The following is a 24203-nucleotide window of genomic DNA, read 5'->3' as shown; positions in this document are numbered from 1 at the left end:
GCAGATGACATGATACTATACATAGAGAATCCTAAAGATGCTACCAGAAAACTACTAGAGCTAATCAATGAATTTGGTAAAGTAGCAGGATACATAATTAATGCACAGAAATCTCTGGCATTCCTATACACTAATGATGAAAAATCTGAAAGTGAAATCAAGAAAACACTCCCACTTACCATTGCAACAAAAAGAATAAAATACCTTGGAACAACCTACCTAAGGAGACAAAAGACCTGTATGCAGAAAATTATAAGACACTGATGAAAGAAATTAAAGATGATACAAACAGATGGAGAGATATACCATGTTCTTGGATTGGAAGAATCAACATTGTGAAAATGACTCTACTACCCAAAGCAATCGACAGATTCAATGCAATCCCCATCAAACTACCACTGGAATTTTTCACAGAACTAGAACAAAAAATTTCACAATTTGTATGAAAACACAAAAGACCCTGAATAGCCAAAGCAATCTTGAGAAAGAAAAACAGAGCTGGAGGAATCAGGCTCCCAGACTTCAGACTATACTATAAAGCTACAGTAATCAGGACAGTATGGTACTGGAACAAAAACAGAAATATAGATCAATGGAACAGGATAGAAAGAAAGCCCAGAGATAAACCCATGCACATATGGTCACCTTATCCTTGATAAAGGAGGCAAGAATATACAATGGAGAAAAGACAGCCTCTTCAATAAGTGGTGCTGAGAAAACTGGACAGCTACATGTAAAAGAATGAAATTAGAACACGCCCTAACACCATACACAAAAATAACCTTAAAATGGATTAAAGACCTAAATGTAAGGCCAGAAACTATCAAACTCTTAGAGGAAAACATAGGCAGGACACTCTACAACATAAATCACAGCAAGACCCTTTTTGACCCACTTCCTAGAGAAATGGAAATAAAACCAAAAATAAACAAATGGGACCTAATGAAACTTAAAAGCTTTTGCACAGCAAAGGAAACCATAAACAAGACCAAAAGACGACCCTCAGAATGGGAGAAAATATTTGCAAATGAAGCAACTGACAAAGGATTAATCTCCAAAATTTACAAGCAGCTCATGCAGCTCAATATCAAAAAAAAAAACCCAACCGAATCCAAAAATGGGCAGAAGACCAAACAGACCTTTCTCCAAGGGAGGTATACAGATTGCCAACAAACACATGAAAGAATGCTCAACATCATTAATCATTAGAGAAATGCAAATCAAAACTACAATGTGGTATCATCTCACACCGGTCAGAATAGCCATCATCAAAAAAATCTAGAAACAATAAATGCTGGAGAGGGTGTGGAGAAAAGGGAACCCTCTTGCACTGTTGGTGGGAATGTAAACTGATAATAGTCACTATGGAGAACAGTATGGAGGTTCCTTAAAAAATTAAAAATAGAACTACCATATGAGACAGCAATCCCATTACTGGGCATATACCCTGAGGAAATCATAATTCAAAAGGAGTCATGTACCACAATGTTCACTGCAGCTCTATTTACAATAGCCAGGAGATGGAAGCAACCTAAGTGTCCATCGACAGAAGAATGGATAAAGAAGATGTGGCACATATATACAATGGAATATTACTCAGCCATAAAAAGGAATGAAATTAAGTTATTTGTAGTGAGGTGGATGGACCTACAGTTTGTCATACAGAGTGAAGTCAGAAAGAGAAAACAAATGCTGTAGGCTAACACATATATATGGAATCTAAGAAAAAAACCAAAAAAATGGTCACGAAGAACTTAGGGGCAAGACAGGAATAAAGACACAGACGTACTAGAGAATGGACTTGAGCACACGGGGAGGGGGAAGGGTAAGCTGGGACGAAGTGAGAGAGTAGCATTGGTAGTTTGGTAGCATACACTACCAAATGTAAAATAGCTAGTGGGAAGCAGTCGCATAGCATGGGAGATCAGCTCGGTGCTTTGTGACCAGCTAGAAGGGTGGGATACGGAGGGTGGGAGGGAGGGAGACGCAAGAGGGAAGAGATATGGGGATATATGTATATGTATAACTGATTCACTTTGTTATAAAGCAGAAATTAACACACCATTGTAAAGCAATTATACTCCAATAAAAACATTAAAAAAAAAACCAATTTCCTAACTACAATGAAATCAGAAAATGATACGAGGTTGAAATCGAATGTTAAAAAATAAAACCAACATGACTATGACACTTAATTTCTAGATACAATGAATGGCATTTGTCTGAAATTAAAATGTAAACAAATATGAAACTAAAGATGACTTTGGCAGTGGTATGGTTACAGCAAAAGCTCAATAAGTACTTATTGAATTAAAAATAAAATCTAACATCAGGGACTTCCCTGGTAGTGCAGTGATTAAGAATCCACCTGCCAATGAGGGGACATGGGTTCGAGCCCTGGTCCAGGAAGATCCCACATGCCGTGGAGCAACTAAGCCCGTGAGCCACAACTAATGCCTGCGCTCTAGAGCCCACAAGACACAACTACTGAGCCCATGAGCCACAACTACTGAAGCCCGCGCGCCTAGAGCCCGTGCTCCACAACAAGAGAAGCCACCGCAATGAGAAGCCCGTGCACTGCAATGAAGAGTAGCCCCCCCTCGCCGCAACCAGAGAAAAGCCCGCGCGCAGCAACGAAGACCCAACGCAGCCAAAAATAAATAAAATTTTTTATTAAATAAATAAGTAAAGTCTGGCAAAAAGTTTAAAAAAATGTAACATCAAGGATTAGATGTAAGAAAAATATTAAGTTTCAGGCTGAAATATATACAGTTCTTATCCTTTTTTCCATGTTTATTTTCCAGGAGAATACCCATATACTTTGTATTGCAATACCTGACACATCCATACCTTTCTCAACTAGCCAGTTCAAGGAAGAAAGAGAGATAAAAGGAAGGAAGGAAGGAAGGAAGGAAGGAAGGAAGGAAGGAAGGGAGGCAGGGAGGTAGGCAGGGAGGCAGGGAGGGAGGGAGGAGGAAAGAAAGAAATACCCAGTCTTTGCTGCTATAACTTTAGGGGTTTAGCTATACTGGAAGGAAGCTGGAATGAGGGGTGGGGGGCAGCAAACTGAATAATCAACAAGGGTTTAGCTACCCTAGATTGCAGAGAACCATCTGTTTCAGAAAACCCCAGAGAGCTTGGATTGATGGTCCCATGGCAGGTGAATTACTCTCATTAATAATGTCCTGCCAGTCTTTCCATGACAATGAAGTGGAATAGGCACAGGCTTTTAATCTGGACAAACTTGTCAGCCAAGTGTCTGCATAGCCACTTGTCAGCTGTGCAACACCAACACCTTAAATTATATAAGCCTCCAGACTTTTACCAGTCTTAAATGTAACAAAAGAGAGAGAAGCGATGAAACACTACAGGTGATAGGTACGAATTTATCATTAAATGGACCTTATTTTTAAAATAAGACAGTATTCCTGAAATATCAAAACCAAGAAATAACCAATATTTCTCAAATACTGGTTATTTCTCAAACGAGAGAAATAACCAGACATGTTACTATATCTGAATATTTTACATTGTATAATATAAATGTATCCCAACAAGAAACAGGCCATTTTGCTTCTTAACATTCTCTTGTATTTTTTCGGTTCAACGTATTATTTGGTTTAGAAAAAAATCAACTCCAGAAGACTTCATTCAGTGGGGACAAAAGTGAGGAAGCCTGATGTGGTAAGCTAATACCAGGAGGTATTAATTAAAAGCAAATTGTCCAACTTTCTTTGATTCCACGGGACATTCTGAAACATCTATATTTGTCCAAATTAGAGGAATTAACCACCCAGAGTTAAATAAGGCAAACTGTGTTTTTGTAGTCTTCAGAAAAAGGCTGGGTGACAACAATATGTACCATTACATGTGTAGAGCAGAACAAGGCACCTTACATAAAATGCCAGCCTGGGGCTAGACAAAGACAAGATGGACAGCAGTGAACTTGGTTAAAATCTCAAGAGTATATATTCACTACTAGTGGCTATTAACAGTCAGAAAACGTGTAAGCATAAATTATGAATTGAAGTATTTAAAAGTTCTTAAATTACATGATTAGATTTTACCAAAAAAACCAAAAAACAAGGGCTTCCCTCGTGGCGCAGTGGTTGAGAGTCCGTCTGCCGATGCACGGGACGCGGGTTCGTGCCCAGGTCCGGGAGGATCCCACATGTCGTGGAGCGGCTGGGCCCGTGGGCCGTGGTCGCTGGGCCTGCGTGTCCGGAGCCTGTGCTCCGCAACGGGAGAGGCCACAACAGTGAGAGGCCCGCGTACCGCAGCAAAAAAACAACAACAAAAAAAACAAAAAACAAAACCAGCACTGTAATTAAATAGCTTTAATTAAAATCTAATCTATGTTTTTTTATTATTTTATTCTCAGGAAGTTTGAAAGACCATAAAGCTTTCCGTAATGTGCACTGTCATCGACTTCACTAGTTTCAAGCAGCAGCATATATCTGCAAAATGGGATGAATCAATTTAGGTTAAGTCTCAGAATGATGGGTGCCACAACTAAGCTTAAATCCCAGATGCCCGCCCATCTTCTAAGAATCAGTGGCTAGGTATTTATTAAAATTCTCTTGTGTACCTACTAACAGCTACTCTTGTAAAGTGATGCAAAGAAATCCAAGACAAATCTTTTATCTCCAGCAATTACTACTCTGCTTGAGCAATGAGACTTAAAACTTCAGGCAAGGCCAGTGTGTCACAAGCAACTACACTGGCCAGGGCAAGACTCTGAAGTTCTCTCTCCCTGACACCTTCTCTGAGAGAAACCATATTTCTAACATGTGATATTCTTCCTTTCCCTGCCGTCTCCTCTCTGCTCCTACCCCAGAAACTAGCCCCTGGGCCAGAAACTGGCTGTGTGACTCCTGGCTCGCCACGGAGGAGCCGAGTAGAGCCAGCTGGGCAGACAAGGCCCACTCTAAGACAAGGCTCCTCAGCCCCAGCACGATGACACTTGGGGCTGGATAATTCTTTGCTGTCCTGTGTATTACAGGATATTTAGCAATATCTCTGGCCTCTACCCACTAGATGTCAGTAGCAACCTCCTCCCCAGTTGCGCCAACAGAAAAAACAAAAACAAAACAGCAAAAAAAACCACCCCAAAATTAAAAAAAACACAAATAAACCACCTTGACTCCTGTCCCCTGGGGGCAAAACCACCCATGTTTGAGAGCCACAGCTTTAAGGAGGTTGAATTTTAACCTGCTGGCAACAGGAAGGCATTTAATGATTTTAAGCATAGGAAGCAATACAAAACGGATCAGATTTGCTTCTCGAATGAATGGAGCAGTGCAGGGGTCGACTGCAGAGGGGCAGGGAGGGAGGCAAAAGGACTGGGCTGACTAAAGACATAGTTTTGGGTGAAGATGATGAATACGTGAACTAACGCAGCAGTAGTGGAGACAGGAACGGTAATGAATGCAAGTTACAATGGTAGAGTTAGAACACCAGGGCCCAGTCAGATAGAGCATTTGAGGGGAAGGAAAAAAATGGCACAGAATTACTTGTAAGTTTCTGACTTGGCAATTTAGATCGTTGTAGTGAGAGTCATTACCTAGGATAGGGAATTTAACAGGAAGAGCAAGTTTAATAATGAGTTCCGGGGACTTCCCTGGTGGCGCAGTGGTTAAGAGTCCTCCTGCCAATGCAGGGGACACGGGTTCGAGCCCTGGTCCGGGATGATCCCACATGCTGCGGAGCAACTAAGCCCGTGCACCACAACTACTGAGCCTGCACTCTAGAGCCCGTGAGCCACAACTACTGAAGCCCATGCACCGAGAGCCTGAGCTCTGCAACAAGAGAAGCCACAATGAGAAGCCTGTGTACTGTAACGAAGAGTAGCCCCTGCTCACCTCAACTAGAGAAAGCCCGCAGGCAGCAACAAAGACCCAGAGCAGCCATCAATAAATAAATAAATGTATTTTAAAATAAATATATAAAAACAAGTTCCGGGGACTTCCCTGGTGGTCCAGTGGTAAAGAATCCGCCTTCCAATGCAGGGGACGGGGGTTCGATCCCTGGTCGGGGGACTAAGATCCCACATGCCATGGGGCAACAAAGCCTGCATGCTCCAACTACTGAGCTCGCACGCATCAACTAGAGCCCACATGCCCTGGAGCCCATGTGCCACAACTAGAGAGAAGCCCGAGTGCAGCAATAAAAGATCCCGCATGCCTCAACAAAGATCCTACGTGCCACAACTAAGACTCTACGCAGCCAAAAAAATAATAATAAGAAGAAAATAAATAAATAAAAACGAGTTCTGTTTTAAATGTAAAGAAGTTTGAGGTAAGTGTGGGATATCCAGGTAGGGAGGTTAGCAGTTAGGTTTCAAGGGGTCAACACTTATATCGTGAGCGTTATGCGCCAGGCCCTTTTCAAATATTAATTCGCTTAATCTTCATCCTATTCACTGAGATAGCAACTACTGCCACCCCATTGTATAGACGGGGAAACTGCTGTACAGAGAAGTTAAGTAACTTCTCCAAAATTCCATAGCTAGTCAGTTTTGAAGCTGGGATCCCAAACTCAGAGTCTGTGCTCTTGTAGAGTAGGTGAAGTCACAGGCAAGGAAAATGAGCAAAGATGAGAAGAACAATCTAGGATGAAATACTGGAGAAAAGTATAAGTACCTGTTAAGCCAAAGGTGAAGGGGGAGCCAGAGGAAGGAGCCAGTGAGGGGGGTGTGAGGGGGGGGAGGGTAAGACAGGCAATAGGGGAAGTCTTAAGGGCAGGAAGTAAGTGATGATATATTTGTAACTCACAACAATCCCTTGCATATAATCTACTCCACATAAATGTTTTAACTGAATTAATAGCCCTATAATACCAAATAATGATCACATCAAATATCCATGCTTACAGCATATTCAAAAAATTTCATAGGTGAGCAAAACCTATATCATGTATGTCTGTGATTTTTCTAGAATACCAAGAGTTTGTGGAAGACACTGTGTCATTTAATATGAAACAATAGCTTAGACACCATATGAAATCATTCCGTACATTTATGTCCAACTAAGAAGACTTTTGTTTTTTGCAGAACGCGGGCCTCTCACTGTTGTGGCCTCTCCCGTTGCGGAGCACAGGCTCCGGACGCGCAGGCTCAGCGGCCATGGCTCACGGGCCCAGCCGCTCTGCGGTATGTGGGATCTTCCCGGACCAGGGCATGAACCTGTGTCCCCTGCATCGGCAGGCGGACTCTCAACCACTGCGCCACCAGGGACGCCCCAACTAAGAAGACTTTTTAAAGCTTTATTCACATCCTACTTTCACAGCAATGAAACACGTTACTCTGTTTTGCATTTTGTTGAAGATCACATGAAATACTGGCTCCTCTAAGTTTTGCAAATGACAGCTACAAAATTGTGTGGTCTCTTCCTAAAAAAGGATTTAGAAACCGTGTATACGAAAACTAATTACTTCTCATTTGAAGGAGTTACTAGAGCATCTGGTGAATCTTGAGTTGTGCTGCTATAATAAACCTTCTGTGTATCTAAACAGTCTTTGGTTATGCATTCCTTATTATACTTTACAATTTTATACCCTAAACACAAACATTTAGTAGAAAATGAGTTTCCTCACAAACATTTAGTAGAAAATGAATTTCCTCAAAATACAAAAATGCTGGCCTCCACTTCCAATTCAACACGAGTGTTTTCTAAGTGTTTATTAATCTTGATTTCCATGCCCAAACTCAAAGTACTTTCCCAACTTTAATGCATGTACAAATCTTTCAGAGATCTTGTTAAAATGGAAGATTCTGATTCAGCAGATCTGAAACCAGGCCAACACTCTGCATTTCTAACAAGCTCCCTCCTGCATGATGAGATGCTCTGATTCACACTGGCTACTCCACTGTGGCGCTTGGACCAGAAGCACTGGCACTACTGGGGGACTTTGAGAACTGCACGGCCCTCAGTGTGACAAACAACAGACCAATAACATCTGCTGAAGCTGATAACTCTAGGCATTTACATTAAAGTATTTCTTTTCAAATCCATTTACAACTCATTCACTGACATTTTCATTTTTGTCGGTAGGAAAGGTGACATCTTCTTTTCTTTCTATTCTTTCCATGATCCTAAACCGTGGATCTAATAGCTAAGCCCCTCCACAAGGAGGCCCCAGCTGGTTCTTTCAGGCTTCTCTCTAATAATCCCTGTACTGGGGGCTTCCCTGGTGGCGTAGGGGTTGAGAGTCCGCCTGCCTATGCAGGGGACATGGGTTCGTGCCCCGGTCCGGGAAGTTCCCACATGCCGTGGAACGGCTGGGCCCGTGAGCCATGGCCGCTGAGCCTGCGCGTCTGGAGCCCGTGCTCCACAATGGGAGAGGCCACAATAGTGAGAGGCCTGCGTACCGCAAAGAAAAAAAAAAAAAAAAAAAAAAAGCTGATAATCCCTGTCTGTACTGGTCCACAACATGCCAACTGAATGGACTGGTTGTTTTCTAAATATAAACCATGCTCTCTCACCACACCCCCCCCCACCCTTGTTTTGTTTGGTTTGGTTTGGTTGATGCTTTCCCCTATCAGGCCAGTCTCTAGAGCCATCTCTCTCTGCTCACCTTGCCTGATTTCCCAATGAGATGTGACCTCACCATTCTCGGAACCACCCACTCGCCCTCACCACAGGAATTTTTCTTTCATTATAATATTTACTACATTCTGCTAGATATGACATATGTTGGTCTTTGCCTTATCTCAGCTATTGAATTACAAGCTATTTAAGGGTAGGAATTTTTATAACTAATTTTGATATTCCCTGCATTGCATAACACAGTTCCTCACTAAATGCTAAATAAAGCTCCAATAAAATTGAAGTAAAGCATTATTCCTTAATGATGATAAACTTGATCTAAATAGTCTCAAATCACAAATCTAAATTACATTTCTTATTTCTCCAAATACTATTGGTTTTCTACTTCAGTCATCACAGAAAATTGGGCTTTATTTGCATTTTTCCAACTCTGACACCTAGAAAATTTTTATTTAATCTTACTTGAATCATTTTATCAGAACTTAAATTCTGAACCAGTTCACCTGGCATTTTCATATTGAACAGTCCAAATGTTTATATATCAGTTGAAGAAAATTTTGTAATGAAATCTTCCTAAAACCATTATAAAACTCTACATACACACAAAGAAAAATAGACCACGAAGCAGCACAGATATCATTACATCTGTCATGCTGAAATAAAGCATGGTGACAAAGGTCAATTTTTAGAAACTAAAGGCTCTTCAGAACACCTGGAAGAATCTGAGGTATGAGGAGACACTATGTTTACTTTCAATCACAAAGTTGGTGTTAGTCCAAAGTCAGTCAACTGGACAATTTCTCAAGTACAAACAAATAAACAAACAAATCCAAAATAATATATGACTAAAGTAAACAGTGAGTCAAAGGAAAATATCCTGTGCTAAATTCTGAGGATAAATAAACAGACTAAGAACATAAGTTAATTGTAACTGATTGTTAAAAATGAGCCCAGGTCAATAAATGTCTCTAACCAAAGGGCGGAAAGTGAGATCAGAGTTTAAAAAGTGATATGGGGTTGTGATAACCACCAATGACTGGAACACAACAACTAATTATCAGAGCTGCATTGCCCCAAAAGCAAGAAGTAAAAGAAAGGCTCTAATGTTACTGACTACATAAAAAATGTTCTACTTGAGAGCTGCTAGGGCAATACTGAGCATCCTACCTGAAGACCAAAAAGTAACCATACTCGTTAAATCCTGCTAATGACAGTCATTCATTCGTTAATTAGCGTCCTAACCTTAAAGATTGTGCCTTTGGCAAAGAACAGGTAAGGGATGGGAGTTTCTGGTGATGTTCTGACAGCCAGAATCATGGCTCCCCCAAAATATCCACATCCTAACTTCCACGAACCTATGAATATGTTACCTTACATGGCAAGTGGGACTCTGCTGTGGTTGTGATTCAGCTAAGGACCTTGAAATGGGTGGATCATCCTGGATTATTCAGGTAGGGCCAAGGCATTCACAAGGATCCTCACAGTAGAAGAGAAAGTCAGAGTGATAAGATGTGAGGAGAACTCAACAACCTACTGTTGCTGGCTTTGAAAGGAAAGGAAGGGGCCATGAGCCAAGGAATGCGGGCAGCTTCTAGCAGCTGGAAAAGGCAAGGAAAGAGACTCTCCTCTAGAGCCTCCAGAAGGGAATGCAGCCCTACTGACATCTTGATTCCAGCCTGGTAAGACCCTTGCTGAACTTCTAACCTACAGAATTGTATAATAGATTTGTGTTGCTTTAAGCCATTAATTTGTGGTAATTTGTTACAGCAGCATTGGGAAACTAATACAATGGTTAACTGCCACAGAAAGAATTCTCTAAAACAGATAACTGCTTTTGAAAAGGGTAGAGTGACGCTCTATAAAATGCTCAGCAAATATGTGAATTAAGATTTAGCTTGTATTACTAAGACATAGACCTGCTCTGCTGTAAAAGGCTAACACACAAATCTTAAAACTAGATTTTATAAAAGGGTTGAAAGTAAATACAATTAACTTTGATAGAAAACCTTGGGTTAGAAAACAAAGCAGAACAAGGTATTTTCAGTCAGACAAGAAGGTGATAAAAAGTAAGTAGGAAAATGTGATATTCCTTGCAGATAGCATTTTAAAAGCAACCACCATAGTATCCTTTCCAATAGGCCAGCTAAAAGGCAAGAATCAGCATGTCTTTTAAAGCTCATATTTACCTGATGATCCTCTGGGCAGCATATTGATGGAGAGAACGAAACTGTGCCGACATATTTGCTAAAGCTGCCAAACAATTTGTGTGAAGGTACTTGTCCTGTCAGAAAACAGCAAGTTTAAAACATACATCGAGTCTTCTCAACATTTTAAGCAAGGTTAACTAGAAGCAAATGTAAACTCAATTGTCACTGATTTTAGAAAGTGTAGATCCACAATCTGTTTTCTCTAATTCCAAAATCCATAAAGCACTGAAAATCCAAAGTTTTTTCACTGCTAGTTTGGAACCAACGTCTGGCACAAAAGATAATGATGCTATTTATGGTCTTCATTAAGCCCACCCTGGAGAATACTGAACTATTTTGCTGCAGAAATATTAATGTTTCGTTACAGTGCGTGGCTCCAGAACCTCATGGTTACATATAGTGTAGCATACAAACTATAATTATCTTTCTAAAATCAAAAAATTTTCTGTGCTAAAACATATGTGACTCCAAGAGTTTCAGATAAAAGACTGTGGAAAGGCTGACCTATGTTAGCCTCCCAGAGGGGCGTAACTGAAAACGGTGCAGTAAATTTGACCACTTCTCTAAGCTATGAATTCTGTATATCACTTCTCTAGTGACTGGAACTGAAATTTGCTCCCAGGCATAGCAAATACAATCTAGTTGAAATTTTCCTTTTACTCTTTAAAGTATTCTCTTTTTCTCCATTTCTTTCCCATCTGAATTCATATTTGCTTGTGCTTGTACCTTCTTACAGTTCGTTGTTGCTACTTTTAAAAGGTAAACCAGTTTTATCAGTCCAGCAAAGACATACAACACCTTTTAACTAAATGTGCTCCACTGCTTATTTTCTATTACATGTAAAATAGCTCTGATCATACCACCTATGAAATATTAAGAAGCAAACACTTTAAACATTACCTTAGGATCATAATACAGTGACTATATGTTGGTCTATATTTTTCCACCATATTCCATGAGAACGTTTGCACTCTAAATATTGAGATTGCTTTAAACTATAGTCTTCATTGTACTGTATGTATAAAGGTAGAAAAATAGCTACGGAATACTTACTCTTGTCCTTGTCATGTTGTACTGAATAGTTCTTATTACAACCAGTATCAGGAGACTCCCCAGTGAAATTTCAGTTAAAACCCGTTCTGAATACCAAGTAATATTTTTTAACATCTGTAATAGGGAAGAAAAGTTTAAGTAAATATGATTGCTTTAGGGAAAAAGGGATTATCCATGTCTACAATTTCTGACAAGCTGTGGCTTTGCTCTGAAGGTGAGTTAAACAGTATATAAAAGTAAACTGTGAGAATTTCAGTTCAAGATAGTGAAACTGTGCTGATGTATTTTCTTCTTCTTCCTTCTTAAATATAAAAGAAAAAAAACAGACGATGCTATCATTAGTAGACAAAAAGGAGCTATATTTAAAACGGTATGGCACATAGAACAAGTCTGACAGAAAAACCATCAGAGGTCAGTAGTTTGAAAGCAAAAATAAGAAAACTGAGGAGTCTCTTGAAAAAGTGGAGCTATCGTAACAACCACAGAAAATCTCTACCCTTGGGTCGAGGAGAGGCCAAGAATGCAAATTAGCCAAGATCTTCAAGAAGAGACGCGCCCATGCTCTGCTCCAGCTCCGGTGCTCACCTCCAGGCCTTGGTAAGCAAAAACTGTCTAGCTTCAGTTGGTGCAGTTCCACAGACTTGTAACATGGGCACCAGAGAGAGAAAAACTGGGCAGCACAGCAGCCAATGCTGGGTTGCCACAATGAAGGAGGCAAAATGCACAAAAACCAACAGGCTCATCTGGCACCAGAACTCCTCGAACGTTCTCTTCCATTGAGGTCACCCTACTTCTTTTCTCCTTGACGCATGAAGCCAATGTGCCACATTCTTTCCATCCATGCCTGAAAAAGGACAAGACTTCTGGCTGATTCCCACCCTCTCCACTAAGAAGATAAGCCCCCCTGTAGAGCACAGGAGACCTCCATCATTCATACCTTCCAAAGGAGGTCTCACCACCTTTCAAAATAAGTGAATCTAGACTTTCATTTATAATTATGAACAGACAAGAAGCCACCAAAAACGTAGAGAAATCCAACAGTGAAAAAGATATGCTGAATCTAATCAAGCCTCTGTTCTAATTGCCAGCATATGTGAAATACAGAGGACAGAAAAACACGATAAATAACACAATGATATAATCATCCAAAGCCAAATGTATGAAATTCTACTAAACAAATAAGTCAGTTTCTACAAAAAGTGAATGGTGTAATAAGGTGGGAGAGGGAGAGACTGTTACAGATAACAGTCAAGAACTAAATGCTTCGGAAACTCATTCAAACCAACCAACTCAAGGAAGACACTTTAAAGATAATTGAGAGAAAACTGAATATTAGTAGGAATTTTAAAAATATCGTTGGGCTTCCCTGGTGGCGCAGTGGTTAAGAATCTGCTTGCCAATGTAGGGGACACAGGTTCAATCCCTGGTCTGGGAAGATCCCACATGCCGCGGAGCAACTAAGCCCATGCGCCACAACTACTGAGCCTGCACTCTAGAGCCCGTGAGCCACAACTACTGAGCCTGTGCTCTAGAGCCCACGAGCCGCAAATGCTGAGCCCACGTGCCACAACTACTGAAGCCCGTGCGCCTAGAGCCCGTGCTCCGCAACAAAAGAAGCCATCGTAATGAGAAGGCTGCAGGCACCACAACAAAGAGTAGCCCCTGCTCGCCAAAACTAGGGAAAGCCCGCACAGCAACGAAGACACAATGCAGCCAAAAATAAATTAATTAAATAAATAATTTTATTTTTAAAAATAATAAAATAAAATATCGTTGGTTTTGTTGGATGTGATAATGGTATCATGTTTATTTTTTTATGCCTATATTTATCAAAGTGACATACTTAAATATCTACAAATGAAATTATATATATATAAATACGATTTACAAGATTAAAAAAATATATTTTAGCCAAAATATAAAAAGCAGAGGGGGTGGGGTGGGTAGATGAAATGAGAACAGAAGAATATTGATGAATCCATGGGGATTCATTATACTACTTTTTCCAATTATGCTTACATTTAATGTGTTCATAATTAAAAGTTTATTAAATAAATAATAAGAAAATGAATAAATGTGAAACTAAACAAGCAGAACAAACATACCCCCAATTAAACAAAGATAATTTAAGAGGCTGGGGAAAAGTTTTTGAAATTCTAATTAGTATCTTCGGTGAGAGTTGACAGAATACTGTATCCATAAAATAAGAACAGGCTACTATGAAAAATGCAAATCACAGAATGAAGAAAAGCTACTGAACATTAAAAATATGATGACTGAGACTTAAAAGAGAGAGAGGAGGGCTTCTCTGGTGGCGCAGTGGTTAAGAGTCCACCTGCCAATGCAGGGGACACAGGTTCGAGCCCTGGTCCAGGAAGATCCCACAAGCTGTGGAGCAACTAAGCCCGCGTGCCGCAACTACTGAAGCCCATGTGCCTAGAGCCCATGCTCCGCAACAAGAGAAGCCACTGCAATGAGAAGCCCGTGTACCGCAACGAAGAGTAACCCCCACTCGCCACAACTAGAGAAAGCCCGCGTGCAGCAATGAAGACCCAACGCAGCCAAATAAATAAAATTGAATTAAAAAAAAAAAGAGAAAGAAATTAGCAGAATGGGTGCTATGGAAAACAGAACTTGGGATGTGAAAGACAAAACTGAGACGTTCCCTCAGATAACAGCAGTATAAGGCAAAAAGACAAAATATAAGAGAAAAGTGGAGATCCAGTATATACCTAATAAGAGTTCCAGAAGGAATAGACTAAAATCAACCCTTGAACAACATGGGTTTGAACTGCATGGGTCCATTTATATGTGGATATTTTTTTCAGTAAGTATATAGTCAGTCCTCCATATCCACAGGTTGCATCCTCAGATACTGAGGGCCAACTATGGGACTTGACCATCTGTGGGTTTGGGTAACCAGGGCAGGTCTTGGAACTAATCTCCCGCCGATACCAAGGGAGGACTGTAGAAGCAAAAGAGAAAAATTAGTAATAGGGCTTCCCTGGTGGCGCAGTGGTTAAGAATCCGCCTGCCAATGCAGGGGACACTGGTTCAAGCCCTAGTCCGGGAAGATCCCACATGCCACAGAGCACCTAGGCCCGTGTGCCACAACTACTGAGCCTGCACTCTAGAGCCCGCGAGCCACAACTACTGAAGCCCACGCACCGAGAGCCCATGCTCCGCAACAAGAGAAGCCACTGCAATGAGAAGCCTGTGCACTGCAACGAAGACCCAACACAGCCAAAAATAATAAATAAATAAATGTATTTAAAAAAATTTTTTTAAAAAAGAAAAATTAGTAACAGAAAATTTCTTTGAGGGGAAGAGAAACTTGCAACACTTTAAGCAAAAATATTGAAAAAAAAATCAAAATTTATTCTGATAAGATTTCTGAATCAACAGTATATGAGAAAATCCATTGGCTTCTAGCCAGAAGAAACATGCCAAAATCTATTGGCTTCTAGACAGAAGAAACATGTTATCACCAAAAGAAAGAAAGGTAGACTAACATAAGATTTCTCATCTTGAACACTATATAATATCTGAAGGACAACAGAACAATGTCTACAAATGTTTGAGGAATAGACTATCATTCTAGAATTCTATATCTAGAGAAGCTACCACACAAGGATACAGAAAAGTGAAGACTTAAGTATGCAAAGACTCAGCATGAACCACCCATGCACTGTTTCTGGGGAAAAAACAAACCACCACACATGTAAGTGCTTAGCTGCCCCTCCTCACCACTGTAATGACAACGACAAAACCGTAACAGCCAGATAAAGTCAAGGAAGGAAAATATGGACTACTAAACAACAACAGCCGCCCCCCAAAAACACCACAGTTATAATTCTTGAAATGAGGAAAATATAATTAAATCTAAATAATATGGTTGACCTTAATTCTTTGCTAAGATAAAATAAATATTTCTCTGCTAAGTCTGCCTCCCTGCAAATTCCAAACAATATTAAAAATGAGGAAGGGGGCATGGAAGCAGATAAGCATTAAAAAGTAAAGAAATACTGTCTTCAACTTCACGTAAGTGCCCACAAGTGCCTCCACAACAGATTCTGACGCAGTTCAACTCTTTGACAAGAGACCCATGTCACCTAGAATCCGCCATTTGGGTTACAAATAACCTAACAGTGACCTGCGCTGGAGGCTCCACTCAGAGGATGGCATGTACAAATGCCCACTACATGGTAGCTGAGTACTGTTTGTGAAGTAGAAAATGTAACACTTTAAGCATTTCCATTTATTCATGACTAATAACGACCTTAATCAACTAGAAGAGACAGCCTATGTGTAAAACAAATGATAGTAGCTGAAAATACTCAGAACAATGAGATTTGCCAGTTGAATCTTTATAAAGGAATGATGTAATGCTCAGTCCCTCTGATTTACTCTGTAAGGCTGCAGTTCTCAAAATGTGGTCCTGGGACCTAGGGGTCCCTGAGACATTTCTGGAGCATTCTCAAGGTCAAATCTATTTTCACAATAATACCAAGACGTTACTTTCCACTCTCATTCTCTCGTGAGTATATAGTTCAGCTTTCCAGAGGCTACATAACATGTCTAATAGCACAACAAATTTAATACAGAGGGAGACATGAGAATCTAAGGCAAAAATGTAAAACAATGCCCCTCTCTTGCTAAACTTTTGTTTGTGGAAAATAGTTACTTTCATAAAAATATGTCACTGATGCTAACACGTAATGGGGTTTATTATCATAATAATTATTTCTAAATGAACTAATCAAATATTTTTAAAATATGTCCATTTTAATTTCCAATACAGTAAATGTAGAGAACAATAATCCACATAAAGACATTATTTGGTGTCCTAAACTACTTTTAAGTGTAAAGACCAACAAGGTTAAGACCACTGTTCTAAGTCTCCAAGGGAATACTAAGCCAGGACACTCGTTAGGCAACTTTACTAGTGAGAGGAGTCTCTGTCTTTTAAAAGGTCACACTTGAGCATACACACATTTGAGCATAGTTTGGTTTCTCCTCTCTCTTGGCTCCTGTGTTTAGAAATAAATTATCATAAGCCACCTTATTTGAAGCCAAGGTCATTGGCTCTTAGTGTTTACTTGTGCGTGTCTACTATGTAACTGGATGGAAGAAGTGTTTTGAATAAAAGTAGTCTTATTCATTTAACATTCAACAAATATTTAATGAGTATCCACATAGTAAACTTATGATGTTACTATGAAAATCAGAAATCCAATTTGGCATTTACATAAAGGTCTGTCTTTTCTTCCTGTGAAAAATAAGTCATTATCTGTAAATTCTGGTAGTGTTTAAGAAAAATTAAAAACAACTAGCTATAGAGCTCACACAGCTTCCCAGGGGACATTAATGCATACTAGGCAGCATACAGAAAATTTTCTTGGTAACCTGGCTGTAGTTCTTGACCTATTTATTTGGTTCTTATAAAAAAAAATTCCTCATCTCTTGCATTCAACATCCATACAGTTTAATAGCTGTAGACTGTTATCATCTTGATTACACATTACATACATTTAACATTTTATGCCAAAATAACTCAAACATGTAGAAGGAAACTCCTCAAGGATCTGAAAATATCTTCCTTCTCAAAAAGTATATGAGAATTGTTTGTGGTTCTAGGTCTTCTTTTCAGCTTCTTCCCCCCATAGGATTTGTTTTTATTGAACATATCTCTTCCATATGTTACAAAGGCTACAATATTATATAGTAACATATTATATAATGTCAACTCTTTAAAAAATTAAATATATATAGAAAAGCACAAAGAATAATGAACTTCCATACTCCCACAAATGACATTAACATTTTATTAACATTAACATTTAACGTTAATGTTAATGTTTTGTATTTTAAGATGAAAATCTCATTTTATTCCCCCAAAGAGGGACAACCACTATCTTGAGTTCAGTATATCTCTTTCCCGTACATTTCAAATACTTTATATGTACACACACACACACAACCAAAAACCAGCATTCCTTTGTATATTTTCTACTTTACATAAACAGTATCATAATGTATCAGGTTGAATAGTGGCCTCCAAATTCACGTCACACAAAACCTGTGAATGCGACCTTATTTGGAAATAAGGTCTTTGTAGACACAATCAAGTTAAGATGGGCCCTCAAGTTTAGGGTGGGCCCTAAATCCTATATGACTGGTGTCCTTATAAGAGAAGGAGGAGAGACAGAGAGGTACATGAGAAAAGGCCATGTGAGACCAATGCAGAGGCTGGATGCAGCTGCAAGCCAAAGAACACCAAGTAATGACAACCAGAGGCTAGAAAGAGGCAAGGAATCACTCTCCTAGATCCTGCAGAGACAGCGTGGTCCTGCCGACACCTTGCTTTTGGACTTCTAGTCTCCACAACGGTAACAAGCAATTTCTGTTGTTTTAAGCCACCCAGTTTGTTATGGCAGCAGTAGTAAACTGATACATTTAAGTATTCGTTTGCATCCAAATTTTTTCACTCAATACGTCTTTGCAACTCCTCTATATTGATAGATATATATAAGAAGAATTATGTTTACCACATACGCCAAGGTCTAATAGTACTAGTTGTTTTTTTTTTTTTTTTTTCTAGTTGTTTTTTTAATGAACTGCTTCTATACTAGTTAGTAAATAGCTGCTGCCCCAAGACACTCCTCCAGGACTTCCTCGTGGTTTGGCAATTAATGTACGGCAGAGGACAAAGGATATATGGACAACAGCCATTTTTACTGGATGATTTTGATGCCATGACAGTTAAATAGTTGAAAATCACCTCTACTTCATTCCATCCAAGCACGGTACAGTCTTGTGCCAATAGGTCACATTTTTTTATCCACTCTTCTATTATGGAAATTTAGATTATTTCCAGTTTTTTCCCTATTAAAATCAATGTTACAATATAGATCCTTACCCTCATTATCCAAAATCTCAGGACACTAAACTCAGAAACCAGGGAGTCCTTACTCTCCATACTTGTAGTATCTGGCCATTAATTACCTAAAGTCAGGAATTACACAGATTTTGAAAACAAAAATATCTGTAAAATCCCTGTTATACATTACCCAGTGTGTGGTACTCAGTGACTTCACAAGCACTTCGGCAAGAGTTTGTTAGGAAGCAGAATTACTAAGTCATTGAGCACCTCCTTTTAAAAAGATATGCATAGAGGCTAAACAATACACTACTAAATAACCAAGAGATCACTGAAGAAATCAAAGAGGAAATCAAAAAATACCTAAAAACAATGACAATGAAAACACGACCCAAAACCTATGGGATGCAACAAAAGCAGTTCTAAGAGGGAAGTTTATAGCAATACAATCTTACCTCAAGAAACAAGAAACATCTCAAGTAAACAACCTAACCTTACACCTAAAGCAATTAGAGAAAGAAGAACAAAAAACCCTCAAAGTTAGCAGAAGGAAAGAAATCATAAAGATCAGATCACAACTAAATGAAAAAGAAATGAAGGAAACAATAGCAAAGATCAATAAAACTAAAAGCTGGTTCATTGAGAAGATAAACAAAATTGATAAAACATTAGCCAGGCTCAACAAGAAAAAAAGGAAGAAGATTCAAATCAATAGAATTAGAAATGAAAAAGGAGAAGTAACTGACACTGCAGAAATACAAAGGATCATGAGCGATTACTAGAAGCAACTATAAGCCAATAAAATGGAAAACCTGGAAGAAATGCACAAATTCTTAGAAAAACACAACCTTCCTAGATTGAACCAGGAAGAAACAGAAAAAATAAATAGACCAATCACAAGCACTGAAATTGAAACTGTGAGTAAAAATCTTCCAACAAACAAAAGCCCAGGACCAGGCGAATTCTACCAAACATTCAGAGAAGAGCTAACACCTATCCTTCTCAAACTCTTCCAAAATATAGCAGAGGGAGAAACACTCCCAAACTCATTCTACGAGGCCACCATCACTCTGCTACCGAAAGCAGACAAAGATGTCACAAAAAAAGAAAACTACAGGGCAATATCACTGATGAACACAGATGCAAAAATCCTCAACAAAATACTAGCAAACAGAATCCAACAGCACATTAAAAGGATCACACACCATGATCAAGTGGGGTTTATCCCAAGAATGTAAGGATTCTTCAATATACGCAAATCAATCAGTGTGATAAACAGTATTAACAAATTAAAGGATAAAAACCATATGATCATCTCAATAGATGCAGAAAAAGCTTTCGAAAAAATTCAACACCCATTTTTGATAAAAACACTCCAGAAAGTAGGCATAGAGGAAACTTATCTCAACAAAATAGAGGCCATAAATGACAAACCCACAGCCAACATTGTTCTCAAAGGTGAAAAACTGAAACCATTTCCACTAAGATCAGGAACACAACAAGGTTGCCCACTCTCACCACTATTATTCAGCATAGTTTTGGATGTTTTAGTCACAGCAATCAGAGAAGATAAAGAAACAAAAGGAATCCAAATCGGAAAGGAAGAAGTAAAACTGTCACTGTTTGCAGATGGCATGATACTAAACATAGAGAATCCTAAAGATGCTACCAGAAAACTACTAGAGCTAGCCAAAGAAATCGCTTGCATTCCTATACACTATTGATGAAAAATCTGAAAGAGAAATTAAGGAAACACTCCCATTTACCATTGCAACAAAAAGAATAAAATACCTAGGAATAAACCTACCTAAGGATATAAAAGATCTGGTTGCAGAAAACTATAAAACACTGGTGAAGGAAATTAAAGATGATACAAACAGATGGAGAGATATACCATGTTCTTGGATTGGAAGAACCAACATTGTGAAAATGACTACTACCCAAAGCAATCTACAGATTCAATGCAATCCCTATCAAACTACCACTGGCATTTTTCACAGAACTAGAACAAAAAATTTCACAATTTGTATGGAAACACGAAAGACCCTGAATAGCCAAAGCAATCTTGAGAAAGAAAAACAGAGCTGGAGGAATCAGGCTCCCAGACTTCAGACTATACTACAAAGCTACAGTAATCAAGGCAGTATGGTACTGGCACAAAAACAGAAATATAGATCAATGGAACAGGATAGAAAGAAAGCCCAGCGATAAACCCACGCACATATTGTCACCTTATCTTTGATAAAGGAGGCAAGAATATAATGGAGAAAAGACAGCCTCTTCAATAAGTGGTGCTGGGAAAATTGGACAGCTACAGGTAAAAGAATGAAATTAGAACACGCCTTAACACCGTATACAAAAATAAATGCAAAATGGATTAACGATCTAAATGTAAAGCCAGACATGATAAAACTCTTAGAGGAAAACATAGGCAGAACACTCTATGGCATAAATCACAGCAAGATCCGTTTTGACCCAACTCCTAGAGAAATGGAAACACACACACAAAATAAATGGGACTTAATTAAACTTAAAAGCTTTTGCACAGCAAAGGAAACCATAAACAAGACAAAAAGACAACCTTTAGAATGGGAGAAAATATTTGCAAATGAAGCAACTGACAAAGGATTAATCTCCCAAATATACAAGCAGCTCATGTAGCTCAATATCAAAAAAACAAACAACCCAATCCAAAAATGGGCAGAAGACCTAAACAGACATTTCTCCAGATAAGATATACAGATTGCCAACAAACACATGAAAGGATGCTCAACGTCACTAATCATTAGAGAAATGCAAGTCAAAACTACAATGAGGTATCACCTCACACCAGTCAGAATGGCCATCATCAAAAAATCTACAAACAATAAATGCTGGAGAGGGTGTTGAGAAAAGGGAACCCTTTTGTACTGTTGATGGGAATGTAAATTGATACAGCCACTATGGAGAACAGTATGGAAGTTCCTTAAAAAAACTAAAAATCGAACTACCATATGACCCAGCAATCCCACTACTGGGCATATACCCTGAGGAAACCATAATTCAAAGGGAGTCATGGATCACAAGGTTCATTGCAGCACTATTTACAATAGCCAGGACATGGAAGCAACCTAAGTGTCCATCAACAGATGAATGGATAAAGAAGATCTGGCACATATATACAATGGAATATTACTCTGCCATAAAAAGAAACAAAACTGAGTTATTTGTAGTGAGGTGGATGGACCTAGAGTCTATCATACAGAGTGGAGTAAGTCAGAAAGAGAAAAACAAATACCATATGCTAACACATATATATGGATTCTAAAAAGAAAAAGAAAAGAAAAAAAGGTTCTGAAGAACCTAGGGGCAGGACAGGAATAAAGACACAGACATAGAGAATGGACTTGAGGACACAGGGAAGGGGAAGGGTAAGCTGGGACGAAGTGAGAGAGTGGCATGGACATACATACACTACCAAATGTAAAATAGATAGCTAGTGGGAAGCAGCCATATAGCACAGGGAGATCAGCTTGGTGCTTTGTGACCACCTAGAGGGGTGAGACAGGGATGGGATGGTGGGGGAGAGACACTAGATGGAGGGGATATAGGGATATATGTACACATATAGCTGACTCACTTTGTTATACAGCAGAAACTAAGACACTGTTGTAAAGCAATTATACTCCAGTAAAGACGTTAAAAAAAAAAAATGTATGTTTTGATCAGTATTAACTAAAAACCACAGAGCAACACAGTAGCACCAGCCACAAGTGGGGATTTAAATTCAAATTTAATAAAATTAAAAATTCAATCCCTCAGTCACACTGGTCAGATTTCAAGTGCCATTATCAGACAGCGCAGTTGCAGCAGATTTCTATCAACACAGAAAGTTCAACTGAATAGCCTGGTATAGAGAACACCACTGTATCCATCATCCAGTTTTAGCAAATGTTAATATTTTTGCTTTTGAAGCACCTGAAGCCCCCCAGCTACTCCTCCCTGACCCTCTAACCTCTGACAACACTCTCCTAAATTTGGTACTTCATTACCATGAAGATTTTTGAATCTATTATTGTCAATACATATAGCTCTGTTTCATCCACTGTAGCTCCTCTGCAGTATTTCATTTATGTTATCAGGTGTTTGCAAGTTTTGAACACTACAAACAATCCTACAATGAACACTGCTTCAAACGTGCTCTTGTGAATCTATGGAAAAGTTTTTCCTAGGACTCAAACCAGGAAACGGAATTGCTCAGAGGTAGAGTATTTACTTCTGCAGGTAATTTGAGGAATGTGAAAGGCCAAATTCCTCACAAAAGTGGTTCTACCAGTTTATACTGTCACCACCAGTATATGAGAGTTCTCTTTTTCTGTATTCTCACCTGATATATGAGATCTCATAATTTTTGCCAATCTGATGAGTACAGAATATTTCAGTTATCTTAATTAGCACAATCCCGAAAAATCATCAGGTTGAGCATTAAAAATGCTCAAATTAAACCTTTAAAAATGCTTAGTGGGAGAAATTCCCCAGCAGTCCAGCGGTTAGGACTCCACGCTTTCACTGCCAGTCGCCTGGGGTGAGGGCCCGGGGTCAATCCCTGGTCAGTGAACTAGGATCCCACAAGCCTCACAGCACAGCCAAAACGAAACAAAAAACTTGTTTAAAAAATATATATATAATAATAATGTTTACCAGTCATTCAGGTTTTTTATTGTTCTTCTATTACTTTGCCCATTATTCTAGCAATACTTTGCTTTTGTGACTGATTATAAGGATTCTTTATAAATTAAAAATGCTGGGACTTCCCTGGTGGCGCAGTGGTTAAGAATCCACCCGCCAATGCACTGGACATGGGTTCGAGCCCTGGTCCGGGAAAATCGCACATGCCGCGCAGCAACTAAGCCCATGTGCCACAACTACTGAGCCTGCGCTCTAGAGCCCGCATGCCACAACTACTGGAGTCTGCACGCCTAGAGCCTGTGCTCCGCAACAAGAGAAGCCACTGCAATGAGAAGCCCCCACTCACTGCAACTAGAGAAAGCCTGCGCACAGCAACGAAGACCCAACGCAGACAAAAATAAATAAAAAATAAATTTATTTAAAAAATAAACTAAAATGCTAACCCTGTCTTCCTGTCTGTGTCTTGTTTTCACTTGCTGTAACAGTGAAAATTTTCATTTTCATGAAATTCATTCATTTTAATGTAGTCAAACTTATTAATCTTTTCATTCATGGTTTATACATTTTATGCTTAAGAAATTCCTTTCTCAAGTTCATAGTAATATTACCCTTTAATTTCTCTTTGAAGATTTTAAAATGGAGCTTTTCACATCTAGGTCTTATTAATCCAAGTGGAATTCTTCTTTGTATGTGGAGCAAGATAATCTAATTTTACTTTTTCCATTTGGATGAGCCATGTTCTCACTCTCAGCATAATTTATTTATTACTTCTGTCACAGTTCATGTGACAAACAGTTCATGTTTGAGTGTGTAGTTTCTGGACTGTCTAAGTTCTTTTCCATTTATTTG

General features: G+C 39.1%; 1 protein-coding gene across 1 annotated transcript in view; it reads right to left on the bottom strand.

Annotated features, from left to right (window-relative positions):
• Positions 1–24203, bottom strand: part of DYM (dymeclin) — a 382373-nt gene that overhangs the window by 208070 nt on the left and 150100 nt on the right. The window contains 2 exon segments of the mRNA XM_032653952.1: positions 10733–10827; positions 11807–11920. Coding sequence (XP_032509843.1) covers positions 10733–10827; positions 11807–11920 — 209 coding nt within the window.

Source organism: Phocoena sinus, chromosome 14 (assembly GCF_008692025.1).
Source record: "Phocoena sinus isolate mPhoSin1 chromosome 14, mPhoSin1.pri, whole genome shotgun sequence".
In the NCBI taxonomy this organism is placed as follows: Eukaryota; Metazoa; Chordata; class Mammalia; order Artiodactyla; family Phocoenidae; genus Phocoena; species Phocoena sinus.
This window is presented reverse-complemented; position numbering and strand designations above follow the sequence as displayed.